The sequence below is a fragment of the Ahaetulla prasina genome, chromosome 2 (genome assembly GCF_028640845.1).
Source record: "Ahaetulla prasina isolate Xishuangbanna chromosome 2, ASM2864084v1, whole genome shotgun sequence".
Classification (NCBI taxonomy): domain Eukaryota; kingdom Metazoa; phylum Chordata; class Lepidosauria; order Squamata; family Colubridae; genus Ahaetulla; species Ahaetulla prasina.
In genome coordinates, this window is record NC_080540.1 from 123037478 (window position 1) to 123064918 (window position 27441).

Below are 27441 nucleotides of genomic sequence, written 5' to 3' on the forward strand. Positions count from 1 at the left end.
TTTGTATGGCTCTGACTTTGCATCTTGGGTCAATCAAATCACTGTCGCCTGCAAACTACTTAGCCTGTTATTAACAGCAACTGCTTGCAACATTGCAGGTTCAAGTCCCACCAGGCCCAAGGTTGACTCAGCCTTCCATCCTTTATAAGGTAGGTAAAATGAGGACCCAGATTGTTGGGGGGCAATAAGTTGACTTTGTATATAGTATACAAAATGGATGAAGACTATTGCCTGACATAGTGTAAGCCGCCCTGAGTCTTTGGAGAAGGGCGGGATATAAATGCAAATTTTAAAAAATGGTTTAAACATATTGTTTAGTGACTCTACTCAACTATTCTGCTATAGAAGGTAGCATGTGATACAAAACAGTCACTAAAAAGATGACACTCCATTAATATCAAGAAAGAATATGCCCACTGCTCAGAGAAGGAAGAATCACCAAGAGACAAGAGAAAAGTGAGAGGTAGCATCAGGAAAGGAATGATGGAATAAATGCAACCTGAATTATAAACACTGCCACAATATTCTTGATTTGCTTCTTCTCCCCATCTTTAAACAAGATAACCAAGACAGCTTAAGCATGTGAGGTGCTTCTCCCTACTTTTCACCCATTCCTTCTTTTATTAGGTTACAATTCATCTCTTCTTTTTTTGTGTGTCACAGGTTCCTCCAGATTATAGCACTTGGAGTAATAAGACCTTGGAGGGGAATGTTACAGAAATTAGGATCCTAAGAAAATGTGCTAGTTTGGAAATGTTTTCAGCATATTTCCCTGCATTTTTTTAAAAAAAAGATGACTCCCACTACTTTCAATACATGTTACTTTTTTAAGTATGTTTAGGGCTTCAACCTGAATTATTACAGGTTTTTAAGGCTTTTTAAGAAGGACTTATATTTATTATTTATTTATTTATTTATTTATTTTGATTTTTATACCGCCCTTCTCCCGAAGGACTCAGGGCGGTGTACAGGCATAATAAAACCGACAATACAATATACAAGTTTAAAATACGATTTAAAAAACTTATTTTAAATTAGCCCAATAATTAAAATTTACCATACTAAGAAAACCCCGTTTAAAATTAATAAATTTAAACATTAAAATCCCAATTTAAGCCAGCCCTGCGCGGATAAAAAGATGAGTCTTGAGTTCGCGACGAAATGTCCGAAGGTCGGGTATTTGGCGTAAACCCGGGGGAAGTTCGTTCCAGAGTGTGGGAGCCCCCACAGAGAAGGCCCTTCCCCTGGGGGCCGCCAGCCGACATTGTTTGGCGGACGGCACCCTGAGAAGTCCCTCTCTATGGGAGCGTACGGGTCGGTGGGAGGCGTGTGGTAACAGCAGGCGGTCCCGTAAGTACCCAGGTCCTAAGCCAGCAGACAGGTCAGAGTAAGGACAAGATGAGAGACAATTTTTTTTAATCAGATCCTGTTCCATAAGAGGGTAGAACAATATGTCAGAAGTTGAAAAGGTCACTTTTTAAAACTACTTTATAACCAGAAGGTGACCTCAACGATGCAAACTGAACAATAATTTGTCTCATGCTGGAATAAGAGGTCTAGCAAATTAATATACTGTTGATCTTCTCTGCACACTGAGCCTTAAATGCATTTTAATACAAATGGGATTGCCTTCTCCAATCTCCTATTATTGGATGGGTGATTAGTCATAGAGATAGACAGACCCTGTATCTGAAAGTGGATTAGCCTGCTCATGAACAAGGGACATCAGTTACAAAGCATGCTTAGAATGGAAGCCATTGTGTCTCTAGACTTGTGAAGATAGCTAACTTTCCCAGGAAGTGCAATCTGTATAGGTATAAACACTGACATGAAGCTGTAATATTTTCCCTCTTTTAACGCAATCACAGTGTCTGAGGGAGGTGGCTAAATTGTCAACGTTACTCAGAGTGAGGAAGTAGGGTACAGTTCAATTAGTTGGAGGCAAGACACTTCCTTAATTCTTACAAGAATTCTGTGACTCACTAATCTAACTCAATTTATTGTACATACAGTCCAAACCCAGAAATTGGTTTTTGTTCCAAAACAAAAAGGCTCACGGTTCTTCCAAACAGAAACTGAGTTCTAGTTACCCCAACCCAATCATTTCTCCCTTATTCAACAACTAGAAGTAAGAAATCTTTGTTGATCTGCTGCAGTCCTGTCCACCCACAGATCAACTTTTAGCTCTTCATCTATATCACAGTGACCTTTGAATGGCCCCCAAATATAATCCAAACAGCAACAATAGCAATGTGATAGGTATAACGGTGCAATGGCTACCATCACTTCTATGTCAACAGGTCACCTGGAAAAAGAACTTTCCAAGCCTGGCAGCATTTTCAGTCAATAAAGCATCTCGATTGGAAGAAGTAAACACTTAAGCTGACAGGTGCATATAATTTGCTATACAAACTTTAAAATCAGTGAGACAACTAAGTCCAGCAAACTCCCTCTTCTGATTTTCATGTTGATGTTCCAAGCAAACACAATTAACATTTGGAAGCGGGGAGACAATCAGGTTTATCCCAAATGAGTATCACATGTGTATCTGCCTCCAGGGCAAGAATTGTGGGTGGAGTTTTGGGACAATAAAGTTCTGGTTATAAGCAACGCTTTGTCTTCTTGGAGCCATGGAAAGTGAGCTAGATATGCTGGGAGATTCAGAAGAATCCATAAACTACAGGCACAATACAGGCTATTGTCATAGAGAAAGAGGGTTTGAGGGATTGGGTGATAATCCAGCCAAGAAGGATATCATCCCTTAAGAGAGTCCTGTTCTTTATGGGACAAACTGTGTTAATTTCATACTTGTATATAATACAGTTCATCCTGCTTGCACCACAGAGAAGTTTGCAAAAAAGCTCACACAAACACAATTTGCAGCCATGAAAATTGTTGTATATTTTTGTATATTTTTGTTTATGGAGCTTTTGCTGGAGCTGCCTGTTCAGACTAATTAGGGAGGCAAAGCTGAGCTCAGATCTCAGGGTATTGATGAACTGATGGTATAAGAGATGGGAGATCTGAATTTGCTCAGCATGCAGAAATGCTTTGAGACAAGCCAATCTCAAAAGATTTCTACGCAGGGGTACTGCGTAGAACTGTGGGTAACAAAATGATACCAGGTCATTTTTCTCTTAATACATGAACTCAGGATTATCTAACAGAGCCGAATCACGGAAGTTTCAAGACAGGCCACAAAAACAGATACTATTCACTCACCATACAGTTAAACAGTAATTCTTCAGATGACTGTCAAAGGGGATTAGATGACTGCACAAAGAATATTAACCTTAATGCTTGGCATGTAGGGGAAGAGAAAGAGAACAGTCAAAGCCAGTAATCTAAGGAAGGCAAAAGAGGATAGTCAACAAAAGCAACTGTTTCATTCATTCATTCATTCATTCATTCATTCATTCATTCATTTAATATTGCCACCTATTCGCCCATGGCGACTCAAGGTGGCTTACAGAATATAAAAACGACATTTAAAAAGAGTAAAAGCCTTAGATAGAAAGGGTCCAATATCTAACCAGCTTTTTTGTGAACTGGTACCTTCCACCTGTGGGAGACTTCAGTTCCCAAAGTTCCAAGACTGGTTGGGAATTGGAATCCAGCACAACTGGTAGGCACCAGCCTGGGGAAGGTTGTTGAAGACAAATGGGATTTAGATACTTTTAGTTTAACTATGCAGATAGCATCAAGGTGTCTTTGACAAAGAGAGTGACTGAGGCATGAAGGTGCTCTCTGCTGTAGGTATATATAATTTCTAGTTACATAGATAAGTTTTAATGAAAGACTCTGCATTTCCAGCTCAGTAATTTGACAGGGACAGAACAAGGTTGTAATTAAGAGCAGCTCCCTTCTCTCCACTGTTACTAAGAAAACTGGCTGTTCATCAGGACATATTCATTGCTTCTTCCTGGCTTACCGGAAGCTGTTACTTTGAGGGTAGCAATTTCACTCCACGGTGATAGAAAGAGAATTTAAATCATGTCAATGCCCCTGTAATCTTAATCATCTAAGTTCACAGGAACTCCTGCAAAGCAACATGTTATTATAAGTAGCCCTTTGGAATGAGTGCTGTTCATTTATTCGGATGTTTTGGATGATCCCCAGAATGGTCTGAAATTGCTGAACTGCTATTCATATTCATTCCCACAAAGCCAAAAGATCTGCCACCAAGCAGGCTTTTTAGACATAGGCTAGGGATGCATTCTAGGGTAGACACAATATTCTCCAGATGCTTTGAGTTACTATTCCACCAACTGCAATCAGAATGGAAGATATATAGTCCAAACTCCCTACTTTAGGGAGTAAAAGTATCAATCTGTAGCATTAATTGACTCACTCCTATGGGACCAGGGGTGAAATGCTCCCGATTCGGACCAGATCGCATGATCCGGTAGTGATTGTGGTTTGGCGATCCGGTAGTGATGGCAGAACGAAGCTCCACGCCCCCGCCCGTGTGTGATTACTTCCTGGTTTTAACCAGGAAGTAATGTGTTTTTTATCTTCTGCACATGCACAGAAGGCCTGTGTGCACATGTGACACGTGCGCACCAGTGAAGCAAGCATGTATGTGTGGTACGTGCACTTCCAAACCGGTAAGGAAGATAAGTAAATTTCACCCCTGTATGGGACCCGCATGGAACTTCATAGAACTGAATTACCTAGCTCTTCTAAGCAAACCAAAGTACCTCAGTACCTATTAAGTAATTTACATTAACTAGAAAGTTTGGTTCATAGGCCTATTTAACTAACCAGTAAAGGCAATCAGAGCAATTTCTTCCATTACAAAGATGTATGAAACTTTCCAAATCCTCTGAACAAAGAACCCACCCTTACTGAACTACATCTTTGGAATGGCTTTGTTGTTAGTTGCGAAGTCGTGTCCGACCCATCGCGACCCCATGGAAAACGTTCCTCCAGGCCTTCCTGTCCTCTACCATCCTCACGTTCCTCCAGGCCTTCCTGTCCTCTACCATCCTCTTGGAATGGCTAATTGACCTGAAATCTTGAAACTGAAGTTTCTCTGGTCCAAAGTGATCTACTCCCAGGCCCAGGTGGAAGTTATTGCTGTCCCTTGTAAACCATGGCAAAATGCAAATTTTCAAGGGCATCCAGATATCCTCACCACCCTAATAACACAATGTAGGAGTAAGGCTGTTATTCTTTGTTTCATGTGCCAAATGTGCCAAGTTTAACAGGTTTTTAAAATTGGTCCTAGAAATGCCATACTAAGGGACTTAAGTCTTTCACCCCATGCCCTGCTGCTTCAGTTTCCACACAGATTTCTTCACAGCCTAAATTTAGCACTCAAAGGTCTTGTCCTCTATTGATTTGCATGCTGAAATGTTACCTTTCTTAAAATTTAAAACTTAAAGATTAATTTGCTCTCTATCCCAAAAGCACCACTTTTATGCGTTCTTCGTAGGAGAAAAATAGAAAGTATCCTTGGAACCAGAAAACAGAGCATGGTGGTAAATCTAACCATTGCTAGTCCACGGTTTCATTAGATAAACTAAACACTTCATAAATAAACTGTGGAAATATGCCTTCTCACCTCAAGCTTTACCCATTGCCCCCAATGTGAGAGCACCCTCACTGCTATTATTGTTTCTTTATGGAGGGAATATAGTCAGTTTCATGGTCATGTTTGTATTTAACCTCACATTTTACAAGTAGTCAGATGCCTTCAAATGTTTTGTGCCATCAGCCCCCTAACAGTCAACCTCTGATTATGCTAGTTGAGGTTTATGGGAACAAAGTGAAAAGCTATGTCCCCTTCCACCATATCCTTATCAAACAATTGTTTTAAGACCTCATCATGGAGAGATTAGAAGGCAGCACCAAGCATTTCATAACCTAACCTTCTTGACTAGGTGAGGCAATAGAACTGAGGGACATGAGACTTTTAAATCATATCTAACAACTTTCCCGGACCCAAATCATTAAGTAGTTGCTGAAAGGACCTTCCGAGACAGTCATTAAAAAATTGTTTTCCTTTCTGCCGAAAAAGATGAGGTTCCTCTTCTCACACATTTCTCTCTCCCGCACATGGGTGTGTGTGTGAGCACGTGCGCGCTCACATACACAAACACACACACATCTTTCTTTTACCTTTGCATTACTGGGGATGACACATAGAATCAAGGGAAGCGGGTTTTTCAAAGATGGACGCAATAGATATTTACCACATCCCTAGCCTGTGATGGACTTAATTGCTAAAAAAGAAGGGAGACTCACTTTCAAGCATTCATGCTGTTACACTATTGGCAGAGGCCTCTATCTCATCAATCCTGTAAATTCAGACAACTCCTGTGGCCTTTGATATGAAGACTTCTGCAGAAAGACCAAGATATATTTCTTTCAGGTAACAAGACCTGGAGTAAAATCCCAGCATTAGGTAAACAAGTCCACATCCTTCCCCAGCTTGCTAGCCTTTAAATATACAATGCTGTGATGCCAACTCCTAACCTACAATGGGTAATGACTAGCTGGGAATTGTAAAAGTTCTAGTGCAAACACAGCTAGAGGCCACCAGGGCATAACAGCTGACTTCATGAATAATATTTTTTTTAATATTATAATCAGAAATAAACATGCTTTACCCTTTTGCAATTACTCAATACAGCTGCTTATATATGTATATATTCAGATTATAGACATTACATTCCAATTAACTGCAGCTCTGAATGCTGCTTTCCCTTCTATTTAAATTGTCTATATACTTTGGCTGGATAATCTAATCCTTTTCCAAAGAAACAGTTGGATCTTGCTTACTGGACTACACCAGCAGAAGTTCAACCTCGCTCAGAAAAAGTTACTCTAGAAACACTGAGACTTAGAATCAAACACTGAGGTGTCAATTCCCACGACAGCAGCAAAAATATTTTAATATAGTTGGATCCCAACAGTTTTCTTGGCAATGTTATGAAAATGTTCTACTGTACTATTGCTTTCTTTGGGACATTTTTTTTAACTCTCCAATCTAGGTTACAGCATTTGGAATAACCGTAGCATAAAAAATTGGAATTAAAAAGTTTCGATAACTAAAGGTCTAAAAGAACGTTTTGTGTGTGGGTGATCTTGAGTTGAATTCATCACTTTCATTCATCATTTTTTTTCCTCATGTTTATTGGCTACTTGAAGGAAGATTTAGAAAGGATTGGCTGTCAACTTCATGATGTTGGAATTATACAGTAGAATCTTTGAATGGAAGATCATATATTTTTTTCCATCTTTTTACTCTTTTTAGTTTTTGTTCTTAGTTTTTCTGGAGGCATGTGTGCAAACACACACATACAAAACCCCAAAATGGTACGTGCTTGAACTTTGGGCAATGAAATGCTCAGAGAAATTATTTTCAATACTTTAAATCATGAAATCTTAAAATAAGTTAATAGTCTGAAGTGACCTCCCAGTAATTGGAATCAGATGTAAAGAGTCAAATCTAAGTAAATGTGTGTATGCCCTGTCCAAATATTTTATCTAATTTTTAAAGAATAAAAGGCATAGCTAATTTCTTTTACATCAAACCTAACTTCTGATATCGTTATGGCTAAATTCACATAGTTTTGGCAACAATAAAGACATGAAGTCTCACTGTCTTCCTCTGAGTTGATTTTTCAGTATCTTAATTCTAAGCCTACAACGCTGGGATTTCCTGGTCATCTCTCATCCAAATATTAACTATCTCAGCCTTGTTTAGCTTCTGAGATTAACCATGGTCAGTCAGATAGTACTGCTATTATTATCTGACTATTGCTTGTAGCTGTCTTTTCTTTTATATGTGCATGTCTCAGGCACATATAACTTCTCTGCCATTGTGCAAAGCATTTGCTATAACACTGGGAATTTTTTATCCATTGAGATTGCTAAATTGGTGTAATGGTTCAGGCAGCAGGAAACCATGAGTTCAATTCCTGCCTTAGGCGTGAAGGCAGCTGGATGACCCTGGGTCAGCCTCATCTCTCAGCCTTAGGAAACAAGCAGTGGCAAACCACTTCTGAAATCTTGCCAAGAAAACTTCAGAGACTTGTCCAGACAGTTGTGCCAGGAGTCAACATTGACTTAAGGAAGGCACCAAATAAATAAAAAATGTTGATTTAACAACCCCCAATACAAAAGTCATTATGTACTGACAAACGCATAATCTCATTCAAAAAAAAAAAAAAGGAGTTGGCATTTCTCCAATATTCAGTTTTTATCTGGGTTTCTTTATCATAAATGTGACCATTTCATGAAATATGCAGCAAGTAGTTCTACACCATCAGTGTAATTAGAAGTAAAGTATAGTAAGTGGTTAAGTGGCACCTAGGAATCGCCATCAGTAATTTTGGAGCAACCCACTTCTGCTTAGCCCAAGCAACCTAAACAGAATTGCTCCTAGGGAATGGAATTGTGGGAAATTTTCATGTAAACCATCTTGAGCGCTCATTCTCACAGGGAATTAAAATGCAATGAATGAGTAAACACATAACTATTATTACTGATCAGTGGTTGGCATGTTCTTCCATGGTGCCAGACAGGAGTGTTCTTCCAGTCCTAGTTCAAGTCTACTTCAAGTCTGAGCTTGATGTTTTCTCCTTGCATTTTCTCCTAGGGTTCTTGTCACCTTGCGCAATAGGTTGCACTCCTTGACTGTCCAGAAAGAAAGAGAAATCCTATAATGAATCATAACAATGTCAAGTAAAATTGAGGCAGAATGCTTAAAGTGAGGGAAGCAATAGCTCTGGAGTTACACTAGGAAGCAAAGAGCAAAGTGAGGAAAGCAGATTAAGAGAAGTTCAAACCAACAACCTAGACATCCATGTTTTGCAGGAGGAAAAATAATGAAGTCTTCTTAAGACTTCTCAGTCCTTGGATCACAATTGTTAAAATTAAATTACCTGCTGTTCAACATACATAGCAGTCAGCTGTCTTAATTGATATTTGGCACCCATCTTTAGAATATTATGGATTAATATTGAAAATTTAGGTGTAGACCTGATCTCATTTATTTATTTAATTAAATGTTTATGCCTCATCAACCTCTCTACAAGGTGGCTCCTTGCAGAATCCCGGCAGATTTTTTTTATCTAGCTACATTTTGTTTAATCTTTGGGCTCCAAACCATTATCTAGATCTTTTCAATGTTGGGCAATTATTATTTTGACTGCTAAAATGAAATAGGCAAGTTTCTTATTTTTAAGAGACTTGGACTTGTAAATATATGTAGTAAGCTTAATTCTGGGAAGCATTTCATTGTTAAGTAATACTACCTATTCCCCCCCGCCCCGCAATTTTATACCAAAAAGGTATTGCTTTATTGTACCACCACAAATATGAAAGAACAACCCTTTTGATTTCCAACATTTGAAAAAATAATTGTGATATATACAGTATGTGCCTATCTGACTGGAGTCACGTGTTAATGATGTTATAATCTTTCACTACAGTTCTTCCATTAAGCTGAGGTACTTTGCCTAATTCATGCCAAATTGTCACCTGTACGGCTTTACCAAAATCAGTATCCCAAGCTTCCTTTAAATCAAGGAGTGGATCTCCTATTTCTAATTGCAGTAAGATGTTATACTTTATTTAGATTGTTCCTTTTGGTTATTCTAAGTAGTGAAATATTAAATCCTTAAATTTGCTGTAGGTCTGTGTTTTTATAGCTCTAACATTTCTATCGCCCAAAAGAATTTGCATTAATATCGGGCAACTTATTGCCTACTCATTACTCTGTCTGATCTTTATAGAGAAGTTCCCTTTTACTGTAACAATCTTGTAGTTTATATATATATATATATATATATATATATATATATATATATATATATATATATATATATATATATATATATATATATATATATATATATATATATATATATATATATATATATATATATATTTAAAAAAACAAGTTTTTATTGATTTTTTTTAATTTCCCCCCTACACACATACATGATTTATGAACAGAATATTGGCCATATCATATCTTATACAATTCCATATATTCAAATATATTTTACTTAGTTACAATTTTTGCCAGAATATTCTTTTTTCATAATTTTTATTCATTTCCTAATATTTCCTTGCTCATTTTATTAAGTCACATCTTCTTTCACCCTTAAGTTCTAATTTCTCCATTTTTATTAGTGTTCATTCTCTTTCATTCTTTTTTTTTAACTATTTCAATTTTTATCTTAATTTATTCAAATATATTCAGGGTTGCTTTTTTTTTCTTCCATTTCATCTTTTCCTTTTCACAGCAATCCTTTCTTCTCCTTCTCACTCCTTTCCCTCCCTCCTTTCATCCTACCTACTTTCTTCTGTCCTCTCCTACTCCTTCTCTACTTCTCCTTCCTTTCTCCCCCTCCTCCCTATTTCCTCCCTATCTAACCTTCTCTCCTACTCTTATTTCTACCTTTCCTCCTCTCCTCTTCCCTTTCTTCTTTCTCTCTTCCTCCTTCTCCCTTTTCATCTCTCTCCTTCTTATCTCTCTCCATTGCTGTATTTGTTTTCATTTCAATATTTCTGGTGTTCAGACAACCCCGATTTTCTCATTATATATATTTCTCAAACCTCCCCTCCTATATTTTAGTTATTAACATTGTTTTCATGTTATTCCATTTATATCTTACAATCAATTAATGCAACCTTCCATCTCTTATTTTCTTAGAGTTTTTGTTCACAATTCAATACTTATTATTTTCTTCCAATAGTGTACATAATTTACTAACATTTCAATCTTATTTTTACATCTTAATTTCAATCATTTTCACTTATAAACCATACTATCTTTCACATTTCATCTGCTGGACTAGACTATTTATTATTATTTTTAAAAACTGTATTTCTTCTTCTTCTTTTACCTTTTTTCAATTTTATATCACTTGTTAATCCACAAAATCAGTTTCTTTTTCTTCCTCTATTAAATCCTTTTGTTAGCAAAAGATGCTTTCCCTCAGTCGTCTTCTCCTTTTAATATTTATATTTTCTTCCAAAACCAATTTTAAGTCCAAATGGAACTTTGTTTCTTTTAGAGCTTTTGTCTTATAAATCCTCTTCCTCTCACTTTAAGTTTCCGCATGCCAATTAGCCACTAACTTCAAACTGGAAAATTTTTGAGCTTTAAAAGTTTTTTTTTTTCTTCTTACCTGTGAGTTGGCCAATTGCTCGCCCGGTAACAATACTCTGTTCTGCTCTCGCCTCCTGCTCAATCTTCTTGTGTGGCTGTCCCAACTTTGGCAGCTTCTAATGGCTGCCTTTCCTGTTGTTGGGTCGAAGGCTGGATGCCAGTGCTGCAAGGAATTTGCAACTTCCCTGTTTGCGCCAACCGGTGCCTTCTTTCTTTGCTGTCCCTCCAGGATGGCTATGGTCCATTACAGACCCCCAAAACGACAGTAATTTTGGTGATCTTCCCAGAGTTCCCGGGGTTTGCGTTGTCCCATCGCAATGCTGGCCATGCCTCTCAATCTTGTAGTTTATAAAGATGCTATGTCACCATGATAACCCTGATCTATATATGTTATTTAAAATGTTAAAGGAGAAGTATGCTTTATTAAAGCTATCTATATATTTTTCCAAACTTGAAGCATCATTTTAGCAAAAATATTTTTAATAATTTTTACTAGACAAATGTTTTGGGTGGAAGTACCATTGATTTATAAAATTATTTGGTTGTAATATAACTTCAGTTTGGATCCATGGTTTCAAAAAGTCTTCCACAATAAATCACAGACCCTAATTCTGCTATTCGATAATATATTATCAAATTGAATATGCGCCCACTCTCCCAGTTTTTGAGATTTATGTGAAATAATCCTCCTCCTCCTCCTCCTCCTTCTGCCTCCTCCTTCTCCTCCTCCTCCTCCTCCTCCTTTTCCTTCTCTTTGAAAGCAGAAGCTGTTCTGTCCTGTTCTAGAATGGAATTTTCACTGGAGGCATTGAGATAATTAAGCCTTGCATGAATTTTCATTTCTACCATGGCAATTTGACCTATTGAAGCCCAGTTTGTCATTTCCCTGTTTAATTTCTTTCATGTTAGTTTTTAATTATTAATAAAAATAATTAATGTTTTAGTAATAGTGATGCCTAACTATGTTAAAGGTTTATACACTGTTGATATTTCTAAATCTATAGAAATTTCTTTTTGAAGTTAAAGTGTGTGTGAAAAAACCAAATGTGATTTGTGAAAATTAACTGATAATCCTTATGCCTCTACAAATTCCTCTAACTGCTTAATACAGTTAGCTGAGTGGGAAGAATTTGAGAGTCAGAACCATATCATTTGCAGATAAATTTAAATGTTATGTCTTGTTACCCAATTTAATCCCATAATCTCGAGTGTTAGATTCAAGGGCTATTACTAATACTTTTACAACGGAAGTTGAATAATAAAGGTGATAAGGAATAACCCTGCTTGATATCTCTTAAAGTCATAATGGAATCTGAATCATAACTATTAAATCTCATCTGGGCTTTAGTCAGTCCATAAATATGTTCAATCATCTTACAGAAGCCAGACCAATTTAAATCTGTTTAATATTTGTTTTAAGATCTCTAATTTCAGAGAATCAAAGTCTTCAAATACATATAAAGTACATATGGCTGGTGAAAGTTATAGATTTTGTGTAATATTTAATAACTTATAATTACTTTTAAACCAGTGGTGGTATTCAGCTGGTTCTACCCAGTTTGGGTGAGCCAGTAGCAGCGGCTGCGGAAGGCTTCACTAACCTGCCTGGACGTCATCACATCCCATTTTTGATGCTCTGTGTATGCGTGGAGGTGGTGCGTGCGGTCACATTTGTTTTAAACCAATAGCTAATAAGTTAGTATGGTTTACAATTTGTGTTACTGAGTGAGAAGGGTGTATAAGGTGCCAATTTCTGATAATCTTTACCAATTTAAGAAACAATTATCTTAGTCTGTTTCCAAGATTCTGGTAAGTACCCATAAAAGTAGGAATTAAAAAAGAAAGGTATTAAAGATCACTTTAAATTAATTTTAAAATATTCCCCTGATACTTCATCAGTGCCAGAAGATTTTCCATCTTGAATAGTGTTAAAGACTTTAGAGATTTCTGAGACAATGAAAATAAATTCTATAAATTGAATATCCTCTGGAGCTAATTCTGTAAATATTTATCTATTTGAATATTGATAATTTTTGTTAGTGATGTATTATTTGAGGAATATGTTTGTTGAAAAAAAATAGTTGAACTCTTTACTTATATATTTAGCTTTAGTGACCATCTGGCCATTGGCAATTTTAACTGCACAACGTATTTTACTCATACATTGCACCAGAGACACAAAAGTATCTTTCTAACATTTTGTCCACTAGCAGTTAAATGGAAAGTTAGTAATTATTACAGCTAAAGTAAGCCTTCCAAACCAGAGCCCTGACAACCTTTTTTTAGATTGCATCTCTTTTAGCAAAACCCCTGAGAATTTATTAAGTTAAACAGGGATCAAGGTTTTTAGACAGTTCCACAATGCAGCAAATATTTCTGAGGATGAAAAATAATGTCACTTTTTAGAGGCCTTGTTCAGACTGAAGTTCCATACAATGAGCATACCCCAAAGCCAGATAAAACATCAGGAATGCTAGAAATATATATTATACCACTGGGCACTGAGTATAGAATCCTTGCATACAATACCACTAGAGCTCTTCAATCACTTTGGGCACCATACAGTGACAGCAGGTAGCAGTGGATATCTTTGGTTGCTTTCCAATCCTGTAATTAGACTATAGGAGTAAGCGAGGTCTAGTATTTGTTGTGCTTTAAGGCCATATGGTTAACTACCCAGAGAGCTCTGGCCTATTTATTATCTTCTTAACTCATTGATCACCACTCCTCTTGACAGAAGGGCAAAGATTTGGGTGGAATAGTGTCTGTCATCTTTCAGCACTAAGGAGCTGATGGTGGCTTAGCAGCTCTCTGCCCTACTCTGTCTTTTTGCACATCTAAGAAGCTGTGTGACAACGTAAACACCATATGTAGTTTCCTGGGTTAATAAGGTGCAACCATTTCAGATGCAGGTAATGTTTTCAGTTCAATTAGCAACCCACACTTGGATATACACCATTAGTTTGACCTATCAAGTATTGAGTCTTGTTAGGACTTGTTAACAATCGTGTCATGCAGAAAAGATTCTATGCTATGCTATAAACTGTTACAAGAAAATGCATCCAATACTATGGGTTATTCAGTGGTTGGTTTGCTCAACTCCAGGATACATTGAGGAGTTTTATAAAGTTAGAACCATGGATGCAAGATATAGGAAACTTCAGGATCCACACAGAAGTATACTGTTGATTGTTTTATCAGGACAGGATCTGAACTTGTCTCTATAAGAGTAAAAAAAGCAATTTAGCATTGTTCATATCTGAGTAAGTCAAGAAGGGAGATTTGTGTATCCCTAAGAATTAGGCAGCTAGGAAGACTGTGCCAGAGATCAGCATTATACAGGAAGTTGAAGAGAAGCAGTACAGAGATACCTGCAAACAATCTTGTGCTCCTTCCTTCCTGCCTTAATCTCAGGACTGTGCCATTTTATTGCTTAGCATGAAGTTCTACCCTAACTTAGAACCACATATTCTGGATTCACCAAACTTGTCCAGTCTAAATACACATTTGATTTTGGTTGATGAGGGATTTCAACTGGACAGCTGAGGCTGTGAAACCTGATCAGGGAAGACAAAGCCATTCCCATCAGTGACCTGCTGGGAAGAATACAGCAGTTGCACCATATCAAAAGGCATGCATGAAACTGTAGTACACTTATCAGCAATAGTAATCATTCTTGTCATCTATTAAAACAATTTTTTTTTAAATAGCAATCCCACAAAAGCACAAGGGCCTTGCTGATGGATCACAAGAGCTCATTCTTTCTTTGGGATCGTGTTCTTTGTAACTACTATGCTGCAACACAAACTCATTTTGTTGTGGGATCTGCTGGAAAACATATTAAGCCTTATATTGCAGGTTAAACTAGAAACAGAGACCCATCTGGACTCATATTGGGCTCTTGTTTCCAAGGAATTTCAACTATTCAAGATGCTGAAGATACATTCTGAAATAGAAATGAAGAGCTTTAACGTTTAAATAGCATGAAATCAGTCCTAGACTCATACTGCTTGGTTTATTTCTAGACATCATGTTAGGCAAAGTATGTTGCATTAGTACAGGATTAATGCTTATTTTAATATTGAAGTATTCAATCCAGTACCTCTCAAGTCTTGTGGACTATAGAGATCCCATAATAAGCAGACATGCTCAGTGATTATAGCCTATGTGAGCAGCACTCTATCCTAATTTATATTACTGAAAACCTGCACATGCATCAGACAGACCGGGTTTCTTAGATATCTCTCCATCCCCAAAGGGAACAATATAGAAAGTCTTTCATAATTGGCAGTTAGAATTTTGTATCCTCCAAAAACAATGTAATCAGACAGCTTGAGGTTCCTAAACTGAACATTAATTCCAGATAAACATAAACTGCAATAAAGATAAATACCAATTTCAGGCTAGTCCACGGGAGTTCAAGAATCCATTTTGTGAAGAACCACCTGTCAGCCTTCAGAGCAGCTGTAGCTGCTTACTCATTTGGTCATCTTCCAATATGATAGAGCAGTGGTGCTTTCATGAGTGTCGCAACTCATCTGCCTAAATCAAGAAACTGACAATGAAGATGATAATGACCCTATGCAAAGTTACTTGTGCTAGAATTCCCAGAGAAATGGAACTGGCTATTGGAAAAGTGAAAACAGGAAGCTTCATGCAAACTTTTTTTAGCATATGGGAGAAAAGAAGATGAAAATGCATCTGCTATTTCCATTCAGAAAAAAAGGGAGACAGATTTCCCAAACACCCAAGAAAGCTCGTTTTTTAAAAAAATACTTAGTCTTAAAGAGAAGAAACTGTTTAGTAGAGCCAGAGTTTTAACAAATTGAGACGGAGAACAAGGAACACCTTCCATTGTTCTCCAGGTTAAAGAGCCATTTTGGCAATTTATAGTCTGAAGGCAAATAGGATCAGTTTCAGCTCCTTCAAAAAGGCAGCTAAGACTTCCAGAATCCACACTGCCTTTATTTGCAATGAATGTTGCTTGACATTCTCAAAAAGAAACTGGCTCCATGCTTGCAAAGACTTCAACCTCACCCTCCTATGGAAGGCTGCTACAGCCAGTTATTCCTTTTGGAAAACAGGTCCTTGGGATGAAGGGAGGCCTGAGGGCAGACTCTACACAACTCAGCTTGGTTAGGGTAACAAACATTCCATCAATGTAATCTCAGCACAAATGCATTACAAAGTGTTAGATAGCAATAGCACTTAGACTTACATACTGCTTCACAGTGCTCTAGAGCCCCCTCTGAGCAGTTTACAGAGTCAGCATATTGCCCCCAACAATCTGGGTCCTCATTTTACCCAATCTCAGAAGGATGGACAGCTGAGTCAACCCTGAGCCGCTCAGAATTGAAATCCTGAGTGAACAGTGAATTATAAAATTCCATATTAACTATTCCATTGCAAAGCAGTGAACAGACAAGTTCAACTACAGGTAGTCCTGTACTTATGTCCGGTCTGCTACAAATTTAGCAACCATTTGGAGTTACAATGAACCTCCCCCCCCCAAAAAAAAAATGGTATTTATGACCTGGTTCTGATCGCCACTGCCCCCAATCATGTGACATTTTGGATGCTTGGATGCTATTTGCAGCATCCCATGGTCATGTAACTGCAATGATATTTTTACCAAAACCAAAATATTTACTTTTAATTTCCAGCAAAAAGGCCCCATGGTAAACAATGCATTAGTTTAATGATGATAGTACTCACTTAATGACCACTATATTCACTTAACCACTGTCACAAAAAAAAAAGTTGATCATGTGAAGACATGCCTTACGACCAGGCTTAAATACAGTCATACATCAAGGATTACCAATATGCGTCCCTAAATAAGTTTTCAACTATTACATGGCTATTCTTATCACCTTCATCACTACCAGCCAATTCGCGGGTTGCAGGATTAGATTTGTTTCAAAGTAACCCCGAGGCGCCTTCAAAATCAGATTAGATCTCCATTAAACTTGATTAGGCTTAATATACCTATTTTTTTAAAAATAGGGGATGGGATTAAAAAAAACTGTCTTTGCCTTCTCCTCCCTCCCAAGCTTCCCCAAGCTTGCTGATATAAATTGCTGAGAAAATAGCCTTGGAGAAGGAATAGAGAGACTGTAAGAGAAACAGTTGGAGAAGAAGAGGTATTGAAAAATGCCACAGAAAAACTCAGATTCCTGTGCCTACCCCCACAACTCCCTAAATTATAGGAGGGGGTGGGAAGGGAAGACACAGTAGACTTGCAAGAATCTATTATTATAAGCAATCTTATACAATACAGTTCTAGTCTTCCTGTACAATCTGTTGCATGGTCTGAGTTATCCCGAAGGGTTAATTAACATCTACAGCCATTAAAAAAAGCTGTTTAAAAAAATATTGCTCCCAACCACCAAATTAACTATGCCTTGATAATAGAGTAATATACTGGGAGAAGTCAAAAAGAAAGCTTTTGCACATTAAAGAAAGCAATTCTGAAAGTTTTAGGCAATTGCTACATCATTACAGCTCAATCATATGAAAGTATATTCAATCCAATAAAAGGCCTTTTTTTTTTGCAGTACAGATAGTTGAATTCCATTCCCAAGGTCTGTTCCTAAGTCAGTTTTGTGCGTAAGCTGGAAGAGTATTATTGTATAATACTATTTGTATATTGTAATATAAGTAGTGTTGTGTAATGAACTTGAACTATTGTTTATTTAACTCAAATTTTGCTACAAAATGCTCTGTTCTTAATTAAACGTCATCCCTAAACCGGTAACTTACTGTATACATCATTAAATAATTATTGCTAGTAAATAAAAGTCCAAATACGTATATTTTTATACACATCTACCTTTTGGTTTATTCTGTTCACTTACAAAGTGTAACTTAAAAGAACATTATTCCAAAAGTTTGGGATATACAATCTAAGGAGATTTTATCAATGAAAATGTTTTTCCTGTTCCATTTCTCTTGAAATTTTGTTGATTTTTTTTTAATTATTCTTGAAAATAAAGTAAGGTGCACCCATTTAGCAGTTCATTTTGTGGTTTAAGGACTTTTACAAAGAGAAGATCTAGTCAAACATTAATGCATCAAATTCTATAATTTCTTCTTTCCATACAGTTATTCAGCGGCGAGATATAAATGCCGTTAGACAGAGTTAGAATATTGCTTGTAACATTGGCACGCAGGTTTTAAACTTCCTAAACAGCCAAAATGTCTTTTCAGTGCCAAATATTCAAAATGGCTATACATAAATTTGAAAACTCAAGTTGCACAGTACTACAGACTCCAGCGGGCATGAGCTGGTTTTAATTAAAGCCCTGAAGCACCGAGTAGACTGTTGAATTAGATGGCTAGATTTTCCTATCTCTGCTTATTTTGGCATACTCCCACAGTGGGTCCTATCTCTGAGTATATATGCCAACATTTTGCGCCACGCAATCCTAAACCTATCCATTTCTGCCCAATGGAACTTACTTCCCAGTCATACAAATTTAAAATTTTTGGGATTGGGCTGCAAGAATTTCAGGCAAGTTGCTTTGAAACCATATTATGCAGATGTCTTGCGTGCTGCCCATATAAATTGCAGAACTGTACTAGAAAAAGAACTGTATTTCTTTTTTTTTCCCCTGTGATCTTTTAATAGCTCTTCCTTGGAGTCTGAACCATGCAATTGTATAATTACTAGTTTCACAAAACTATTTTTCCTTCCAGGAGGAAAAACTGCTTGCATATTTGCTGAATTAGCCTTAGAATAATAGATTAGATACATTAATTAGAAAGAAGCATTTTATTTTAATGACTCAAGGGTGGTTGAACTAGAGCATGCTATGCCAGCCCTAAAGCAAAGAGTGCCTTTATATATTGACTTATACCACTTATTGGAGTTAGGGATCCTATCTGCAATTAGCTTTCCCCCCTCCCACCATCTCTTACCCAGAATCAGCCATTTTACAGTCTAGTTCAAGCAGCTAATTTAATGCAGAACTCTCAAGATGCTTTAACATTGTCTGCCTTAACAAACCATGACGACTCTTTAGATTTTCCTTTCCAGAATGTGATAATGCAAAGTGATGAAACTAGACACAGGCAACACATTCTGAATTCCTTACTTCATAACATAGAAGACTCTCATTTCTGCAGAATTATTTGACTCTATTTTCAGCGATTATTTTTCTCAGCGAAGATTAGGCTGGTGTTGAAATTTAAATCACCAGATCATTCGAAAACTGTTCAGATTTGAATAGGGCATATATGTCTTTTTCCTAAACTGTTTTTTTTAATGTCTCCGTAGAAGCAAATAAAGTATCGAGATAAGTAGAAAACACCAGGTAACATAAACAGAGGTATTTTCTTAGAGGGTACATCTAGAAACAGTTAACATTGTTAGCAATCCTAAATAAGCCAAACAGACACACCCCTCTCTGGTTTCAATTTTTCCCAGAAGCAGTATTTTCTTCAGGATGGTTTCAGAATTCAAAAAGCTGAAGAAAGATAGGAAAAGCAGTAATATAAATTAAAATTAGAAACACACATATGGCCATTCTCAGCATCTGCTTGTTTCAGGCAACATTCCCTGGAGCAAAACTCTTACTGAATCCAAGAGGATCACATCAAAAGAAGCAATGAAAATTATCACACAACTCAAACTTGGCTTTGGTGTAAGATCTATTCAGAACCACACATTTGGAAAAAGTCCTAATGTTTCACAGAAAACAGGATAACCACCGCAGTTTCCCTTTCCTAGATAAACAATAGTTATGTGTGTTGATATTACATTGGAACAATCACGCCTAAATGCTAAACATAATTCATTAAAAGACATAAAAGACAAAGCGCTTGCTTTTACTCTAGTAAAAATCACTCATCATTTAGAGTCACCAAATAAATCAATAGTTACTAATAACTTCAAGGGTTCTACCATGATTAACTTGCTATTGCATGAAATATAGAGAACTCTGAAGTTTAATTGGCAGAGCAGAGGAAAACAGCTTTTACTAACTGTGCAATCGAATGATCCAGGTCCCTAATATGGCATTTTAAGGCTGCAAACCTTCACATGCACTTAGAAATCCCACACAATCCTGGTAGATTTTTTAAACATAGATGTGCATGGGGTTTTCATGGTAAAATTATTTCAATTCTTTGATTGTTGAAGGGGAAGGAAACTTTATGAAAGCATTACTGACACCAGTAAATTAAACTATTGATTGCCCTTTAAATGCCATCAGCTTCTGCTCCTTACATAACAGTACACACAGAATTGATCTCAACATTTAAATTAAGTGTTTTATAGCCAAAATCATTAATCTGACATTATCCCTTTTGGATCACTCTGCATCTATTTCATCTCAAGGCTTCCATTTCTAAATCATAGCTTAATTTCACATTTACCCACATATCTAATCAGATGTTTGTTCTATTGACCTCAACTGAAGGCTACTCCAAATGAAATCTCTGCATAACTGTAAGTTTAACTTATTAAAAATGTCTTGGAACTGAAGAGCTCATAATTATTGTACATAATAATTGAACCAAAGTGCTTCAGTTCACAGCTGTTTCTGTTGGTGCTAAAGTTCCAAACAGGAGTCAACTTCATGTGTATTTAAGTCTTCAAAAACCAATTATATTACAACTAAAAGAATGTAGTTGTGCTGCTCAGAACCCTAAATTGCCAGATAAGTGGATAAATACTGGATTTAAATATTCTGCAGTTTATTTTTATTCAGGCCACTTTTTGTCAGTTTATAATCTGTATATTCCCATTATTATTTTATTATTTTTACTTCCTTCTTAGGAGTACCTATCCCAGTTTGTTTGTATGTTTTTAAATAGTTTTCATGTCCTTACTTAGCTCAAGAAACTGATCTACTTATACACCCAGAAACTTTTATTATTTCACCTTAGACAGGAAAGACTGACCTTGTTTGGAGAAACATAACATAAGGTAAGAAAGTATTAACTGATACTTTATTAGGAAACTATTATATTCCTAGTCAATTAAATAAACATCTATAATGCATTTCAGCACATTATATATTTGCAGGACAACTTTCTTCAAGCACGCAATAATTTGATAACAATTAAAGCATATCAAAACCTCTTACTCGCCACTGCTTTTGGAGTATGCAATGGTCTCTTTGAACAAAGTAGCAATAAGAAGAATAGTTGGGAAAAAAAGAGAACATCAAATTTTCGATATATGAAATTTTTTGTTATATGAAAATGGCAACCCTATAAATAGAAATACATAATGAGTAACATAACAGCAGGGGAAAGGAAGTGAGAAATACTGTATGCACATGTATTACAATGCCAATGTTAAATTGTACCACTCCAGTCCAGTGGCTTTTTTCAGCTAATTCCATTTTGCTTTCTTTATTTGTCCACCATATTGAATTACAACCCCCATCTTTTCCAGTTCTGCAATCATTAGTCTGCTATCAGAGCTCCCTAATCAACACAGTTCATATCTCTTTTTAATCAAAGAAGAGGCGTACACAACAAAGCACTGCTTTTTAAGTAAAACCGTTATGCCTCTCAACTGTAGTGTTCATCTGCCTGCAATTTCATGGCCTACGTTAAGAGTTACACAAAAATGAACAATGCACATTTCTAGAAAACCTTTGAAACTGGACTTCAAGAGGGTGTTAATCATTGCTATGAATTTCCTGTTATTTGAAAGCAAGTCATGAGCCATATACAAAACAAACCCAGGCCATATTTCTCAGCTACAGGCTGGGCATACCACACTTCTCTCATGACATAATCTGAACAACACAATCTATTCAAACCTAAACTTCTGGTTACAAGGCCATATTAGAATGGGAGCAATGCTCAGGTTTCATTGTAACCCCAATAGTTTAGAAGACTTAGGTAATGTGCTGAGCAAAACTGCAAAGGCACGTTTCTTTCCTCCACATTCCCAAACTCCTAAATTACTTGGGAACTTTCCTTAGTTCATCTTGCGGCAATAGCTAACGTTCCTTCTCTTCCTGACAGCTCTGTTCATCAGCTGCAGGCTGAGGAGGATCTTTTTTTAAAAAAAAATGGTCTTCCTTTACTTGTCTCTTCCATCTGGGAACTCTGCCTCCTGGACTCCACTAAGGACATTCACACAAGCTCACATAATCACCAAGTACTGTATAACAAAAGAGCTGAGCGAAGAAAGTTGGCAGCAGAACAAACCTATCGAGGAAAAAAACGGACCCCCAAATGTCTGAGCAATTTTGTCAAGAAAGCCATAAATCCATCACAAATCCACAGAAATAAAGAGAACATTTGATGATTTGGTTTTTAATTTAATTTAATTTTCTTTTTTTAGGATCTAGTTTTGTTCCTTCTTAAATTCTCTTGATAGCAGGCTCTATAAAACATTGAAAAACAAACTCTCCCCTAAAGAAAGTCTTCTACAAAAATTAATTAGTGCCATTTGTCATAACTTTTAAAAGCAGTGAGTGCTCCTAGATTTTTTTTAGCCAAGCTCCTATTTCCTTTGAGATGCTTTAATCAAAAAAATTTAACATACAAACCAAATGTTGATAAAACATCAGTTCACATAATATGAAACAGAGTAGAAAATTCTCCATTGATTTTTTTCCCCTCTCTCCATACTTTTACTGAAATAAGTGCAAAGGGTGGGAGAGTGTAAATAAGGAGGAATACAAATTAGATCTTAGGGCGGGTCAAGGAATACAAAATTAAACCACTTTTAATTGAAACATTAGACTTTATTTAAATCACAGCTACTATATAAATCCAGCCACTTCTATAGAACATGATTTACTTTCTTTTAGCTTGTATATATTCCTGCAACCTGTTGTACATACTGCATAGTCTTAGGCCTATAGGTTTTGATGCCCTGCAGTTCACGTCCACTATGCTCCACATACTTTCACCCCAAAAGCATATTTACATCAGAAGATGAGAGGCAATTATTTCTTAACCTTTTCAGCAAACCTGCCCTAGAATACTTAGTTAGTGCCTCCAACCTTCTATTTCCTTCTCTCTCACCACCTATCCTATATAATCACACTTTTCCATTTTCGGTTTGGAATTATTAAGCTCCTTCCCTTCAACAGGACAGGATCACACAACTGAAGAACTATCCCTTCACGTGCCCATTGGGATGCTAACTTTTGTTCTCCTAAATTTGGCCTTGTTTTAGAAACGAAGTTGAAAAGAGGTGAAAAGGCGAGGAGAAAGGACCAGAGATCAACGTGTGCCAGCAAGAGAAGGAACCAAAGGAGCAAAGATTAAAAGGGCCAGGAAGCAGACCAGCTGGAGCCAGAGATTTCTAGGTTGGAAACTGATCCCGTTCTCGGCCGTTGCAGCGATTTCCCATTCTGTTGGCTTTAAGTCACATTCAGATGAGTGGATAAGTGACACTTCCCCTCACTCCCGATTTAATTGCCTTTCTCCTGAGAAGTTCCCGATTTTAAAACGCGTCTCGGTCGGTAAAAACCCTTGAGCGGACTTCCTCGAAGTTGGGTTTGGGGCGCGCTTGAAGGTGCCCTCGAGCTTTCTTTTCAGGCCTGGATAACGGAGGTCCGCTGCATTCCCTTAGCTAAGAGCGCGGAAGCCGAAGCCGAGCACCAAAGCTGCAATGCTTCTTTCCGCCCAGCAGAGTTTAAACCGCGCACCGAGGCGTTTGCCTCTTGGCGCCCGCGTCGACCCAAGAAGGCGCTAGAGAGGAACGCCTCGCCGTTTGAACTGGGCTACAGAGGTTGAAAAGCGGGAGGACCGCCGCTTTGATCTGCCACTCTTTCGGTGGCCCGTGAGTGCAAAAGGGAGAGGACGGGGGGGGGGAGTTTCTGCCCCCACCACCAGACGGGTCTTGAGGAACGATTCTGGGGAGTGCGGGTGGGCGCAGGAGCACTGCGAGTTCCCACATCGAGCGATACAGGAGGGACACTTAGTTTGTCACCCAGCACCGCAAGCGGGCACCTCTTTTGGCGACGCTTCGTTTAAGAAGCAGATCCCAAACGGCGACTTCGGGATTCCGTTAAGAGTTTTTCTTTCTTTCTGGAGCAGATCAGAATACTTCTGCTCTCAAAGCAGAAAGCAGTTGGTTTCCTCCCCTCCTTACCAACCGATGTCAACCTCCTTCGAATATTTTTCTTCTCCATCTAGATACATTTAAAACAATCTTTCTCTCTCTTTCATTTCTCTTTCATTCTCTCTCTCTCTCTCTCCTTTCATTTCTCTCTCTTTCTCTTTCATTCTTTATGTCTTTCTTTCATTCACTCTCTCCCTCTTAAAATAGGGAGGGTAGATTGCAAAAGAGCCGACGTTCAGAGAGACCTCCTTCGAGACTCCGCGGGGCAACGGGCCTTCAGGGGCTAATTTAAGAGGAAGGCGCGTGGATTGAGCAATTAACGGGCGAAGGGAAGGTCCTTTTTGCCAGAGTAGCCCCTGGCCACTAAGCACCTTCGCGATCAAGCTACTAGCAATTATTTGGGAGGGGCGCGGGGAAGGAAAGGAGAAGGTGCTTTCTTAACTCGGACTTTTCAAAGGAAAAAAAAAGAACAGACCTCTCTATGTTATTAAAACAGAAAAGTTAATCGATGCGCAACCCTACACCACGCCGCGCTTTGGTCCATGCCACAGCTCCAACTCGATCTCTACGTACGGGAGACGATCAGGCCGAAAGCGGCAAGAGATCCCCATCTTTAGATAGGGTTCCACTCCCCACCGACGGTGCTAATTTCAGTGAAAGCGAGACGGGACGCCCTATCTCCCAAGTCCGGCATACCTGTACCAGGTGAGTCCTCGCTCGTAGTTGCGATCAAAAAAGTGAGGCTCGGCGCCCACCGCTCGCACGTCCGGGTGGACTCGCAGGAACTCAAGCAACGCCCGAGTCCCACCCTTCTTCACGCCGATTATCACCGCCTGGGGCAGCCGCTTTGTCCCAGAGCCATTCAGGAAACTGGAAATGAAGCTGGGGGAATCCGGAGCCACTCCGTTGTTGCTGTTGCTGCCGCCGCCACCTAACTCTTCGTCGTCTTCGTCTTCGTCGTTCTCCGGATCGGCTCTCAGCTGGATCTTGGCCGTCCGGGCTGGGAGCAGCAGCTGGTTGAGTTCCGGACCGGGCGCTTTCCGAGTAGACGGCGAAGAGTCCAGCAGCATCAGCCCCGGCGCGGCTGAAGCGCACGATCCGGTGACGCAAGAGTAGACCATGCAAAGCCACAAGGCGAGCATGATGAAGAGGAGAAGCAGCAACCACCTCCTTCGCCCCGGCGGGAGCAGCGGCGACGAGGCAGGGGGGCCGGGGGCATCGGGGAGACGGCCGCCGATCAGGCGCAGCTGGCCCATAGGCAGCAGCCCGCGGGCGGTAACCCCGGGAGCATGATGCGTGGGGGCCCGGCCGGCACGGGTCAGCAGCGCAGCATCGCCTCGCAACCTTCGCAGCCCAGCTCCGAGCCGACGAGTGGCGACCGCACCAAGGCGCCTTTGCCGGCCAGGCTGGAAGCTGAGAAGGGCGGAGAACAGGCGCGCCTGACTGGCACCCTTCGGAGCCTATAAGAGCAGCCCGCCGCATGGTAATTAGCCCCCCTTTTGTTGATCAAAAGCAGCCAATGGTGAGCCGGGTCTCCCCCCGTAGGGCGGGGAGCGGAGGACTGCGGGAGACGATTAGCCATTCTTATTGGCTAATGAGCCGTTAAAGAGCCCGGGGAGGCGAAAAGGTTACGAAGCTGCGAGGCCGAGAGGCTATTTGAGTTGAGGCTTCTTCGCCGGTGGAAGCTTTTGCGCTGCCGTGCCGGCGCCTCCGCTCTTTTTCCGCCGGTGCTGCAGAGAGGCGAGGATTCTGGCTGAAGTTGACCAGGCTCCGCCAGGCTGTGCGGAGAGCAAGCCGAGTCAGCGGGCGGCGGCGGCGAGCAAAGCCGCTTCTTTGACTAGATGGCGCCACGTGGGAAAGCACAACTGTGCAGTGGCCAAAACGAACCGTGCAAAGGCGGGGTCGGATGGCACTGGGAGAAGTCTGAGGCTTTTTTCCCGGCAGCTAGCCGCTCAGCTCTCTCCTATTGCGAATGCATTGAGGACTGAGCGCTGCGTCAGCATATAGGCGCGTCCTCGCCACCCCACCCTGCGCATCGTGGCGGTCGGTAGCACAAAATAATGAAACCTCGGCCTCGGTTGAGCCTAGGTGGTGGCGCGGAAAATCACATTTTGACCGGGAGTTTGCGGTCCTCCGCGATCCTGGCCAAAAGGGTCTCCCTGAGCCCGTCCGGCTTTGTTTATGAAGGCTGCAGCGACTTAGGAGTAAGACTCTGGCTCTCGACGACCCTGTTCCCAGACATTTGGAGGACCCAGATTGGTGGGGGTGGCGGCAATATGCTGACTCTGGCAACTGCTTAGAGAGGGCTGTAGAGCATTGTGAAGCGGTATATAAGTCTAAGTGCTATTGTTAGTGCTATTTTAGTAGTTCTCGTTAAGCCCAGTATGTTCAAATAAATCTAATTAATTAATTAATTAATTAATTAATTAATAATAATGTTTGGCTGAGTCGAAGTAATTAGGGTATTTTAGCAAACTTCGGTATTTTCTTAGTTACGAAGTTAGGTCTTATGTAGGAGGTTTCAAAGCATCCCTTTCATTGGGACTGCTTAGAACCCTTACATTTTGGGGGGCTAGATCTTGTCTTTCATGTAAGGGGGGTACCTCTAGAGTACGCTGTATATTAAGCTTCCTCTGGAGCCCAATATAGTCCTGCCACTGGCAGCACCACCAATGGAGACTTCCTGCTTTCCCGTCCCCTACTCATTTTTCCACAGACTCGATGGCTGGAATTTGGTAGAATCGGAAGTCCCCCCCCCCTTTGCTGGAAAAAGGGACGAAGGAAGACAAACGTTTCTAAATTGCTCAGCCAGACGGGCAGTTTAAGGTCTATAATCCCCCCACCCCCGACTATTCGGAAGTAGCACCCACCTATTGACTTCTGAATAGTCAGGTTCAGTAATGTTCAGTAGGGCCTTCTTTAAGGTCAAGGTTAGCCTGGCAGAGATTCTCTGAGATCCTTCACTCCAGGAAGCCCTATTGGCCTCTGCCCCTCTTCTCCATAACAACCTCCCGAAGTTCTGAGCTTCCTCGTCTCCCCTCTTGTGAGGCCTGCTCGCCTCCCACCTTGGAGCTCTGGACATTCTCCCAGATAATTTTGGAGGCTTTCCTTTGGGCCTCCCCAACCCACAGACAAGAGGCATAAACTGGGTCCGATTCGCCTGACATGGAGGGAAAAAAGGCGATTTGTTGTTCCCGAATGTATCTACCCCTCACTGATTCTCCTAGAGACCTAGAGTTCCCTCAGTCCCCAAACCTGAATGTCTCAC

The 27441-nt window shown here is 39.4% G+C and overlaps 1 protein-coding gene across 1 annotated transcript in view; it reads right to left on the bottom strand.

The window, feature by feature from the left end:
* LOC131189517 (heparan sulfate glucosamine 3-O-sulfotransferase 3B1-like) overlaps positions 1-26048 on the bottom strand; it is a 42421-nt gene extending 16373 nt beyond the window's left edge. The window contains exon 1 of the mRNA XM_058165635.1: positions 24870-26048. Coding sequence (XP_058021618.1) covers positions 24870-25429 — 560 coding nt within the window. The 5' untranslated portion in view covers positions 25430-26048. The remainder of the gene's footprint in view (positions 1-24869) is intronic.
* Positions 26049-27441: the final 1393 nt, after the last annotated feature.